This window comes from Heterodontus francisci, unplaced genomic scaffold, assembly GCF_036365525.1.
Source record: "Heterodontus francisci isolate sHetFra1 unplaced genomic scaffold, sHetFra1.hap1 HAP1_SCAFFOLD_1295, whole genome shotgun sequence".
NCBI lineage: Eukaryota > Metazoa > Chordata > Chondrichthyes > Heterodontiformes > Heterodontidae > Heterodontus > Heterodontus francisci.
The window spans coordinates 22,966-35,663 of record NW_027140890.1 but is presented as its reverse complement, the minus strand read 5'-3'; the positions used below and the strand labels follow the sequence as shown (position 1 = coordinate 35,663).

The following is a 12,698-nucleotide window of genomic DNA, read 5'->3' as shown; positions in this document are numbered from 1 at the left end:
GGGAGTTATCTGCTATCTATCAGGAACAGCTCTTGTTTATCGTGCTCAGTGAGTGAGATCGGGTGACTGAACACACCTCTCCTGATCCGTCTGGTTAAAGTTACTGAATCACGAGGACACTGAATGTGTTTCCCTTCGAGAAGAGGTCCAGGGCTCACCGGGAAGGGTCAGGGGGCAGGGCAGGGAGTGACAGGGAGCAGGTCCGTTTTTTCCAAGGAGAGAGAGATTAAATAAGAGATGAAAGGCAAGAAAAGCAGACACAACTCTGAGAAAAAAAACAGCACAGCTTTTTTTAATATTACCGACAGCTAGACTTTAAATAAATACGTCAAGAATTTGATGGCAAGGATTGCTGGGATAGTGTCTGCAATTGGAGTTGTGCTGGGGGAGGTCCAGAGTGAGGGGACAAGGCTCACAGTATAGGAGACTATCAGGACCGTTCCCTGATGACACCACACAGTGGGGACTGCCAGCAGAAGTGAAGGGCTGTGATGTTGGGGGGGTACAGGGGTGGAATAATCTCATTCCGGCCAGGGATTCCAATGGTCCCAGGCAATGTGAGGGTCCGTAATCCAACAGAACCAATATGGCTGTCCCCCGATCTGCCAGTGTTCTAGGGTTATTGCATCATTAGATTGCAACAGCAACACCACCCTGCAAGAGCAGCCCTGCGAGGCCGTAGCAGGGAAAGCACAGTGCGATCCCAACCCCCGTTCACTGAGCCCGCCCCTCTGCAACCTTCTACCCCATACTGATCACAACATGCTCCAATTGGAGCAACGTCATGGGCACACCGTGTGGGGGAATCACAGACACAGACCCACGTCCCATCACCGTGTGGGGGAATCACTGACACAGCCCCACGTCCCATCACCGTGTGGGGGAATCGCAGACACAGACCCACGTCCCATCACCGTGTGGGGGAATCACAGACACAGACCCACGTCCCATCACCGTGTGGGGAATCACTGACACAGACCCACGTCCCATCACCGTGTGGGGGAATCACAGACACAGACCCACGTCCCGTCACCGTGTGGGGGAATCGCAGACACAGACCCACGTCCCATCACCGTGTGGGGGAATCACAGACACAGACCCACGTCCCATCACCGTCTGGGGGAATCACAGACACAGACCCACGTCCCATCACCATGTGGGGGAATCACAGACACAGACCCACGTCCCATCACCGTGTGGGGGGAATCACAGACACAGACCCACATCCCATCACTGTGTGGGGGGGGGGGGGGTGGTTACAGACATGGGCGTCACACATTGCCAGTCACAATCCCAGCATCCCTTGCCTCTGCAGGCTGTAAGCATTAGCCAGTCAGTGATGGACATTGAAACAACCAATCCCTTTACATATTACTGAGTCCTGTTGGAGCATAAAAACCAGTTATGCTACAAGATAGAAATTATAAACATCCCTTCATAGCTTAGCGTAAATTAAAGACATCATATACTGTTATTAAATCAAAACCTGGTTATGGGACATTCCTAGATTAAAGAGCATTGCAGAATTTCATGAACATTAAAGGTTTGTTTTTCCCTCTGCCCTTCCCATTCCTCACTTGTAGTTATCAGTATGGAGATTAATCCAGGAGTCTGGCCCTATCCTCTTGGTTGTATTTACAACATCAAAGCTTATAATTCTCCAGTTACAACACTCAGCACCGACACAACACTAACTTCTCTCTCTCTATGGTTGGGGTGGGGGGGGGGGGGCTGTTTGACCCCGGGTCGTGGAAGGTGAAAGGTCAGTGCCTGACCACCTTCAGACCCACCCAATACCCCCCTGCAGCGTCACCCACCCCAAGACCCAATGGGTGAAAGGTTAAGGGGGCGTTGGGTGCAACGGCAGCCGCCCACTGAGGACCCCCGACACGGGGTCAATGACGACACGGGAAACAATCGCCATCCTCCCAATGCTCCCCTCCGCTGTCGATAAACAAGGCTCCCCACCCATCACTCCCAAACCAGTGAGCAGATTGATGGGGAGCGGGGGGTGACGGCCGGGGGCGATGTTAATTGTGGGGGGGGGGGGGGGGGGGCGGACAGTGGGAGAGAAGGGTAGGACTGAGATAGAATCAATTACCGCCCAATCCAACAAGTCAACCAAAACACCAGCAGGGAGCGGGGGCAGGACACAAGGACCGGGCGATTGAGATGGGATGGGTGACAGGGTTAGAAAGACGGAAATGATTTAGGAGGCAGTTGTGGGCGGTGCCGATTCATGGAAAGCATACGAGCTGCAGCAGAAATTCTCGGAATGATACCCAGCTCGAGTGCTTTCTACCAGGCTCGGAATGCAGCTGAACTCTGTACAGGGCACTGCATATCAAAAGCATTTAGAGGCCACATATATCCCCCCTTAAACAAGTCAACAGAAGCAATACCCACCCACCCCTTCTCCCAGTGTGATCCAAGCCTCCCATTGATGGCCATTGCCAATGGCATCCCCTCCCCTCTCCCTCCCTCCCTCCCTCCCGCGCCTCCCTCCCGCGCCTCAGTTCTGCAGCTGCTCAAAGAATTTGTATGTCGGGTTCTCATAGCCGTGGTTCTGCATCTTGTTCAGCTGTCGCTCTTCTGGTGTCAACATAGGGTCAACCTGCAGGAACACCAATCAGGGCAGAGCACGTCAGTCAATTACAGCATCATTACAATGGGTCAATTTATTGGGATTGTGTACAGTGGGAGTGAACGGGAAGGGGTTTGGGTCCATTGGGATTGTGTACAGTGAGAGTGAATGTGAAGGGGTTTGGGTCCATTGGGATTGTGTACAGTGGAAGTGAACGGAAGGGGTTTGGGTCCATTGGGATTGTGTACAGTGGGAGTGAACGGGAAGGGGTTTGGGTCCATTGGGATTGTGTACAGTGGGAGTGAACGGGAAGGGGTTTGGGTCCATTGGGATTGTGTACAATGGAAGTGAATGGGAAGGGGTCTGTGTCCTTTGGGATTGTGTACAGTGGGAGTGAACGGGAAGGGGTTTGGGTCCATTGGGATTGTGTACAGTGGAAGTGAATGGGAAGGGGTCTGTGTCCTTTGGGATTGTGTACAGTGGGAGTGAATGGGAAGGGGTTTGGGTCCATTGGGATTGTGTACAGTGGAAGTGAATGGGAAGGGGTCTGTGTCCTTTGGGATTGTGTACAGTGGGAGTGAACGGGAAGGGGTCTGTGTCCATTGGGATTGTGTACAGTGGAAGTGAATGGGAAGGGGTCTGTGTCCTTTGGGATTGTGTACAGTGGGAGTGAACGGGAAGGGGTTTGGGTCCATTGGGATTGTGTACAGTGGGAGTGAACGGGAAGGGGTTTGGGTCCATTGGGATTGTGTACAGTGGAAGTGAACGGGAAGGGGTTTGGGTCCATTGGGATTGTGTACAGTGGGTGTGAACGGGAAGGAGTTTGGGTCCATTGGGATTGTGTACAGTGGGAGTGAACGGGAAGGGGTTTGGGTCCATTGGGATTGTGTACAGTGGGAGTGAACGGGAAGGGGTTTGGGTCCATTGGGATTGTGTACAGTGGGAGTGAACGGGAAGGGGTTTGTGTCCATCGGGATTGTGTACAGTGGGAGTGAACGGAAAGGGGCCTGTGTCCATCGGGATTGTGTACAGTGGGAGTGAACGGGAAGGGGTTTGGGTCCATTGGGATTGTGTACAGTGGGAGTGAACGGGAAGGGGTTTGGGTCCATTGGGATTGTGTACAGTGGGAGTGAACGGGAAGGGGTTTGTGTCCATCGGGATTGTGTACAGTGGGAGCGAACGGGAAGGAGTTTGGGTCCATTGGGATTGTGTACAGTGGGAGTGAACGGGAAGGGGTTTGGGTCCATTGGGATTGTGTACAGTGGGAGTGAACGGGAAGGAGTTTGGGTCCATTGGGATTGTGTACAGTGGGAGTGAACGGAAAGGGGTTTGGGTCCATTGGGATTGTGTACAGTGGGAGTGAACGGGAAGGGGCCTGTGTCCATCGGGATTGTGTACAGTGGGAGTGAACGGGAAGGGGTTTGGGTCCATTGGGATTGTGTACAGTGGGAGCGAACGGGAAGGAGTTTGGGTCCATTGGGATTGTGTACAGTGGGAGTGAACGGGAAGGGGTTTGGGTCCATTGGGATTGTGTACAGTGGGAGTGAACGGGAAGGAGTTTGGGTCCATTGGGATTGTGTACAGTGGGAGTGAATGGGAAGGGGTTTGGGTCCATTGGGATTGTGTACAGTGGGAGTGAACGGGAAGGAGTTTGGGTCCATTGGGATTGTGTACAGTGGGAGTGAATGGGAAGGAGTTTGGGTCCATTGGGATTGTGTACAGTGGGAGTGAACGGGAAGGAGTTTGGGTCCATTGGGATTGTGTACAGTGGGAGTGAACGGGAAGGGGTTTGGGTCCATTGGGATTGTGTTTCACACACTAACCTCCACAATTCCGTGACTGATCCTTCCGTATGGCTTCCTGCGGACCATGAAGAGAGCGAGGACAACGATCATCGCTATGGCAACAGCAATGACCAGGAGACCAATCAGAGTGCCTTTGTTGAGTGCGACTTTAACCTCGGGTTCCTGGAAAATCAGGAAAGAGTAGATCATCAGGAGCAGGAACCCTGGCTGATTTCCCCCTGTCTCTCTCTAACCCAGGGCTCACTGGACAGTGATCAGGAGCAGGAACCCTGGCTGATTTCCCCCTCTCTCTCTAACCCAGGGGTCACTGGACAGTGATCAGGAACAGGAACCCTGGCTGATTTTCCCCTCTCTTTCTAACCCAGGGATCACTGGACAGTGATCAGGAGCAGGAACACTGGCTGATTTCCCCCTCTCTCTAACCCAGGGATCACTGGACAGTGATCAGGAGCAGGAACCCTGGCTGATTTCCCCCTGTCTCTCTCTAACCCAGGGGTCACTGGACAGTGATCAGGAACAGGAACCCTGGCTGATTTTCCCCTCTCTTTCTAACCCAGGGATCACTGGACAGTGATCAGGAGCAGGAACACTGGCTGATTTCCCCCTCTCTCTAACCCAGGGATCACTGGACAGTGATCAGGAGCAGGAACACTGGCTGATTTCCCCCTGTCTCTAACCCAGGGGTCACTGGACAGTGATCAGGAGCAGGAACCCTGGCTGCTTTCCCCCTCTCTCTCTCTAACCCAGGGATCACTGGACAGTGATCAGGAGCAGGAACCCTGGCTGATTTCCCCCTGTCTCTCTCTAACCCAGGGGTCACTGGACAGTGATCAGGAACAGGAACCCTGGCTGATTTTCCCCTCTCTTTCTAACCCAGGGATCACTGGACAGTGATCAGGAGCAGGAACACTGGCTGATTTCCCCCTCTCTCTAACCCAGGGATCACTGGACAGTGATCAGGAGCAGGAACACTGGCTGATTTCCCCCTCTCTCTAACCCAGGGGTCACTGGACAGTGATCAGGAGCAGGAACCCTGGCTGCTTTCCCCCTCTCTCTCTCTAACCCAGGGGTCACTGGACAGTGATCAGGAGCAGGAACCCTGGCTGATTTCCCCCTCTCTCTCTCTAACCCAGGGGGTCACTGGACAGTGATCAGGAGCAGGAACCCTGGCTGATTTCCCCCTGTCTCTAACCCAGGGATCACTGGACAGTGATCAGGAGCAGGAACCCTGAGTGATTTCCCCCTCTCTCTCTCAAACCCAGGGGTCACTGGACAGAGATCAGGAGCAGGAACCCTGTCTGATTTCCCCTCTCTCTCTAACCCAGGGCTCACTGGACTATGATCAGGAGCAGGAACCCTGTCTGATTTCCCCTCTCTCTCTAACCCAGGGCTCACTGGACAATGATCAGGAGCAGGAACCCTGTCTGATTTCCCCTCTCTCTCTAACCCAGGGCTCACTGGACAATGATCAGGAGCAGGAACCCTGGCTGATTTCCCCCTCTCTCTCTAACTGAGGGCTCACTGGACAGTGATCAGGAGCAGGAACCCTGGCTGATTTCTCTCTCTCTCTCTAACCCAGGGATCACTGGACAGTGATCAGGAGCAGGAACCCTGGCTGATTTCCCCTCTCTCTCTAACCCAGGGATCACTGGACAGTGATCAGGAGCAGGAAACCTGGCTGATTTCCCCCTCTCTCTCTAACCCAGGGATCACTGGACAGTGATCAGGAGCAGGAACCCTGGCTGATTTCCCCCTCTCTCTCTAACTGAGGGCTCACTGGACTCTGGTCTATGCGACACCAAATGGGCTTTGAGTGGGGGATAAAAGTGGGGAATCAGCGTGAATGTACGGAGTGGGAGTTTTATCCCTGAATATCTGTTTGGGGCCTCAATCACTCCTTATAGCTGGTGGAAGCAGGTGTGAAACGGGCAGGTAGCTCCAGCCCGAGTGGAAGATCCAACTGAAACCTTTGATAAAACCCAGAGGGAACCAGGCCTGGAGGTTCAGGCTCAGATTCAGGCCCAAGCCCAGGACCAGGCTCAGGTCCAGGTCCAGGCTCAGGCTCAGGCTCTGGTCCAGGGCAGAGGCTCAGGCCCACACTCAGACCCAGACTCAGGTCCAGGGCAGAGGCTCGGGCCCAGGTCCAGGCTTAGGCCTAGGCTCAGACAAAGGCCCAGGCTCAGACACAGGCCCAGTTCAGACACAGGCCCAGGCTCAGACACAGGCCCAGGCCCAGGCCCAGACTCAGGCCCAGGCTCAGACACAGGCCCAGGCCCAGGCTCAGACTCAGACTCAGACTCAGACACAGACACAGGCTCAGACTCAGACACAGGCTCAGACTCAGACTCAGGCTCAGACTCAGACTCAGACTCAGACTCAGACTCAGACTCAGGCACAGGCCCAGGCTCAGACTCAGGCACAGGCCCAGGCTCAGACACAGTCCCAGGCTCAGACACAGTCCCAGGCCCAGACTCAGGCCCAGGCTCAGACACAGACACAGGCCCAGGCTCAGACACAGGCCCAGGCCCAGGCCCAGGCTCAGACTCAGACTCAGACTCAGACACAGGCACAGGCTCAGACTCAGGCACAGGCTCAGGCTCAGACTCAGGCACAGGCCCAGGCTCAGACTCAGGCACAGGCCCAGGCTCAGACACAGTCCCAGGCTCAGACACAGTCCCAGGCTCAGACACAGTCCCAGGCCCAGGCCCGGGCCCAGGCATGGGCTCAGGCCCAGGCCCAGGCGCAGGCTCAGACTCAGGCCCAGACTCAGGCCCAGACTCAGGCCCAGACCCAGACCCAGACCCAGACCTAGACCCAGACTCAGACCCAGACTCAGACCCAGACTCAGACTCAGGCTCAGGCCCAGACTCAGGCCCAGACTCAGGCCCAGGCCCAGACTCAGGCCCAGGCCCAGACCCAGACTCAGACTCAGACCCAGACTCAGACCCAGACCCAGACTCAGACCCAGACCGAGACCCAGACCCAGACTCAGGCTCAGGCCCAGGCTCAGGCCCGGACTCAGGCTCAGGCCCAGACTCAGGCCCAGGCCCAGACTCAGACCCAGACTCAGACCCAGACTCAGACCCAGACTCAGACCCAGACTCAGGTCCAGGGCAGAGGCTCAGGCCCAGGTCCAGGCTTAGCCCCAGGCTCAGACTCAGGCCCAGGCTCAGACAAAGGCCCAGGCTCAGACAAAGGCCCAGGCCCAGACAAAGGCCCAGGCCCAGACTCAGGTCCAGGGCAGAGGCTCAGGCCCAGGCTCAGACTCAGGCCCAGGCTCAGGCTCAGGCTCAGGCCCAGGCCCAGGCTCAGACTCAGACTCAGACTCAGACTCAGACCCAGGCCCAAGCTCAGGCCCAGACCCAGACTCAGACTCAGGCCCAGGCCCAGACTCAGGCCCAGGCTCAGACTCAGGCCCAGGCCCAGGCCCAGACTCAGGCCCAGGCCCAGGCCCAGGCCCAGACTCAGACTCAGACTCAGGCCCAGGCTCAGACTCAGGCCCAGGCCCAGGCTCAGACACAGGCCCAGGCTCAGACACAGGCCCAGGCTCAGGCTCAGGCTCAGGCCCAGACTCAAGTTCAAGCCCAGGTCCAGGCTCAGGCCCAGGCCGAGGTCCAGGGAGAGGAACGTACCAGTTCATCGCGCTGAATGCCTGACGAGGCCTTCGTGTTGTAGATTACTTCCATCGAATCGTCCACCTGTAGCCAACAATACACAAGGTAAGGGGTCAACGCCACACAATCCAAACAAACAGGTAAAGGTTGACCAACAATCTCACCTGGGGCTGAGGGACAGAGGTCACCGGGTGAGGGACAGGGCACCTGGAGAAGGTGTGAAGCACCAGCTGAGGCGATAAGGCAGCAGGTGAAGGGGGTGAAGTTCCCAGGTGAGGGACGGACACCAGTTGAGGGACGGGCACCAGAATGAGGGATGGGTACCAGGTGAGGGAGGGGTCCCTCGTGAGGAACAGGCAATAGGCAAGGAAGGGGCAGCAGGTGAGGAAGGAGCAGCAGGTGAGGGAGAGGTTGCAGGTGAGAGAGGGTCCCAGGTGACAGCAGGTCCCAGGTGACAGCGGGTCCCAGGTGGTAAGGGGTCCCAGGTGAGAGAGGGTCCCAGATGAGAGAGGGTCCCAGGTGGGAGAGGGTCCCAGGTGGGAGGGAGTCCCAGGTGGGAAGGGGTCCCAGGTGAGAGGGGGTCCCAGGTGAGAGGGGGTTCCAGGTGAGAGGGGGTCCCAGGTGAGAGAGGGTTCCCAGGTGAGAGAGGGTCCCAGGTGACAGCGGGTCCCAGGTGGGAAGGGGCCCCAGGTGGGAAGGGGTCCCAGATGAGAAGGGGTCCCAGGTGGGGGACGGGATACTAGGTGAGAGAGGGTCCCAGATGAGAGGGGGTCCCGGGTGGGAAGGGGTCCCAGGTGGGGGACGGGGCACTAGGTGAGAGAGGGTCCCAGGTGAGAGAGGGTCCCGGGCGGGAAGGTGTCTCAGGTGAGAAGGGGTCCCGGGTGAGAAGGGGTCCCGGGTGGGGGATGGGGCACTAGGTGAGAGAGGGGCCCGGGTGAGAGAGGGTCCCGGGTGAGAAGGGGTCCCAGGTGAGAAGGGGTCCCGGGTTGGGCACGGGACACTAGGTGAAAGAGGGTCCCAGATGAGAGAGAGTCCTGGGTGGGAAGGGGTCCCGGATGGGAAGGGGTCCCAGGTGGGGGACGGGGCACTAGGTGAGTGAGAGTCCCGGGTGGGAAGGGGTCTCAGGTGAGAAGGGGTCCCGGGTGGGGGACGGGGCACTAGATGAGAGAGGGTCCCAGATGAGAGAGGGTCCCAGGTGGGAGAGGGTCCCAGATGAGAGATGGCCCGAGGTGGGAAGGGGTCCCGGGTGGTGGACGGGACACTAGGTGAGAGAGGATCCCCGGTGAGAAGGGCTCCCAGATGAGAGAGGGTCCGAGGTGGGAAGGGGTCCCGGGTGATGGACGGGACACTAGGTGAGAGAGGGTTCCCGGTGAGAAGGGCTCCCAGATGAGAGAGGGTCCGAGGTGGGAAGGGGTCCCGGGTGATGGACGGGACACTAGGTGAGAGAGGGTTCCCGGTGAGAAGGGGTCCCAGATGAGAGAGGGTCCTAGGTGGGAAGGGGTCCCAGATGAGAGAGGGTCCGAGGTGGGAAGGGGTCCAGGGTGATGGACGGGACACTAGGTGAGAGATGATCCCCGGTGAGAAGGGGTCCCAGATGAGAGAGGGTCCTAGGTGGGAAGGGGTCCCCGGTGAGACCATTCCTTACCGTGTCTTCATACTCTGCCATGAATTTCTGATCTTCATTGCGGTCTGTAACCACCGGGTCGTAATAATCAACCAATCCCGATGCTGCAGAAACAAACAGAGAACAGCCAATCACAGCAAAGAGCGAGAGGCACATGACATCTGATTGGACAGAGTTTATTCGAGAACAACCAATAAAAATTTGAATGATGGTTCATGGAGATTCCTCAGTGAGGAATCAAACAAACTGAGCTGAAAATTAGACAATTACTAATCACTGTGAGAGAGAGGGATAACCGTAATAACAGGACAACACAGGAGTCCGAGCCCACCTGCAACAATCCTCTCTCAGGGTCATATCTGTACACTGACTGGTGTCCCTCAGTCCCTCTCTCTCAGGGTGATATCTGTACACTGACTGGTGTCTCTCAGTCCCTCTCTCTCACAGGGTCATATCTGTACACTGACTGGTGTCTCTCAGTCCCACTCTCTCAGGGTGATATCTGTACACTGACTGGTGTCTCTCAGTCCCACTCTCTCAGGGCGATATCTGTACACTGACTGGTGTCTCTCAGTCCCTCTCTCTCAGGGTGATATCTGTACACTGACTGGTGTCTCTCAGTCCCTCTCTCTCTCAGGGTGATATCTGTACACTGACTGGTGTCTCTCAGTCCCTCTCTCTCAGGGTGATATCTGTACACTGACTGGTGTCTCTCAGTCCCTCTCTCTCAGGGTGATATCTGTACACTGACTGGTGTCTCTCAGTCCCTCTCTCTCACAGGGTGATATCTGTACACTGACTGGTGTCTCTCAGTCCCTCTCTCTCACAGGGTGATATCTGTACACTGACTGGTGTCTCTCAGTCTCTCTCTCTCAGGGTGATATCTGTACACTGACTGGTGTCTCTCAGTCCCCTCTCTCTCTGGGTGATATCCGTACACTGACTGGTGTCTCTCAGTCCCTCTCTCTCTGGGTGATATCTGTACACTGACTGGTGTCTCTCAGTCCCTCTCTCTCAGGGTGATATCTGTACACTGACTGGTGTCTCTCAGTCCCTCTCTCTCAGGGTGATATCTGTACACTGACTGGTGTCTCTCAGTCCCCTCTCTCTCAGGGTGATATCTGTACACTGACTGGTGTCTCTCAGTCCTCTCTCAGGGTGATATCTGTACACTGACTGGTGTCTCTCAGTCCCCTCTCTCTCAGGGTGATATCTGTACACTGACTGGTGTCTCTCAGTCCCTCTCTCTCACAGGGTGATATCTGTACACTGACTGGTGTCTCTCAGTCCCCTCTCTCTCAGGGTGATATCTGTACACTGACTGGTGTCTCTCAGTCCCTCTCTCTCACAGGGTGATATCTGTACACTGACTGGTGTCTCTCAGTCCTCTCTCAGGGTGATATCTGTACACTGACAGGTGTCTCTCAGTCCTCTCTCTCAGGGTGATATCTGTACACTGACTGGTGTCTCTCAGTCCCACTCTCTCAGGGTGATATCTGTACACTGACTGGTGTCTCTCAGTCCCTCTCTCTCAGGGTGATATCTGTACACTGACTGGTGTCTCTCAGTCCCTCTCTCTCAGGGTGATATCTGTACACTGACTGGTGTCTCTCAGTCCCTCTCTCTCAGGGTGATATCTGTACACTGACTGGTGTCTCTCAGTCCCTCACTCTCAGGGTGTTATCTGTACACTGACTGGTTTCTCTCAGTCCCTCTCTCTCAGGGTGATATCTGTACACTGACTGGTGTCTCTCAGTCCCTCTCTCTCAGGGTGATATCTGTACACTGACTGGTGTCTCTCAGTCCCCTCTCTCTCAGGGAGATATCTGTACACTGACAGGTGTCTCTCAGTCCTCTCTCTCAGGGTGATATCTGTACACTGACTGGTGTCTCTCAGTCCCCTCTCTCAGGGTGATATCTGTACACTGACTGGCGTCTCTCAGCCCCCTCTCTCTCAGGGTGATATCTGTACACTGACTGGTGTCTCTCAGTCCCTCTCTCTCTCAGGGTGATATCTGTACACTGACTGGTGTCTCTCAGTCCCTCTCTCTCAGGCTGATATCTGTACACTGACTGGTGTCTCTCAGTCCCCTCTCTCAGGGTGATATCTGTACACTGACTGGCGTCTCTCAGCCCCCTCTCGCTCAGGGTGATAATGTACACTGACTGGTGTCTCTCAGTCCCTCTCTCTCAGGGTGATATCTGTACACGGACTGGTGTCTCTCAGTCCCTCTCTCTCAGAGTGATATCTGTACACTGACTGGTGTCTCTCAGTCCCCCTCTCTCAGGGTGATATCTGTACACTGACTGGTGTCTCTCAATCCTTCTCTCTCAAGGGTGATATCTGTACACTGACTGGTGTCTCTCAGTCCCCTCTCTCTCAGGGTGATATCTGTACACTGACTGGTGTCTCTCAGTCCCTCTCTCTCTCAGGGTGATATCTGTACACTGACTGGTGTCTCTCAGTCCCTCTCTCTCAGGGTGATATCTGTACACTGACTGGTGTCTCTCAGTCCCTCTCTCTCACAGGGTCATATCTGTACACTGACTGGTGTCTCTCAGTCCCACTCTCTCAGGGTGATATCTGTACACTGACTGGTGTCTCTCAGTCCCACTCTCTCAGGGCGATATCTGTACACTGACTGGTGTCTCTCAGTCCCTCTCTCTCAGGGTGATATCTGTACACTGACTGGTGTCTCTCAGTCCCTCTCTCTCTCAGGGTGATATCTGTACACTGACTGGTGTCTCTCAGTCCCTCTCTCTCAGGGTGATATCTGTACACTGACTGGTGTCTCTCAGTCCCTCTCTCTCTCAGGGTGATATCTGTACACTGACTGGTTTCTCTCAGTCCCACTCTCTCAGGGTGATATCTGTACACTGACTGGTGTCTCTCAGTCCCACTCTCTCAGGGCGATATCTGTACACTGACTGGTGTCTCTCAGTCCCTCTCTCTCAGGGTGATATCTGTACACTGACTGGTGTCTCTCAGTCCCTCTCTCTCAGGGTGATATCTGTACACTGACTGGTGTCTCTCAGTCCCTCTCTCTCACAGGGTGATATCTGTACACTGA

General features: G+C 55.6%; 1 protein-coding gene across 1 annotated transcript; it reads right to left on the bottom strand.

The window, feature by feature from the left end:
* Positions 1 to 266: 266 nt before the first annotated feature.
* On the bottom strand, positions 267 to 9,788 carry LOC137361332 (amyloid beta precursor like protein 2-like; the record flags this gene model as incomplete). The annotated part of the gene is made up of 4 exons (XM_068026232.1): positions 267 to 2,614; positions 4,408 to 4,551; positions 8,022 to 8,087; positions 9,649 to 9,788. Coding segments are annotated over 4 exons (452 nt in total), but the record flags the coding sequence as incomplete, so codon positions are not given.
* Positions 9,789 to 12,698: the final 2,910 nt, after the last annotated feature.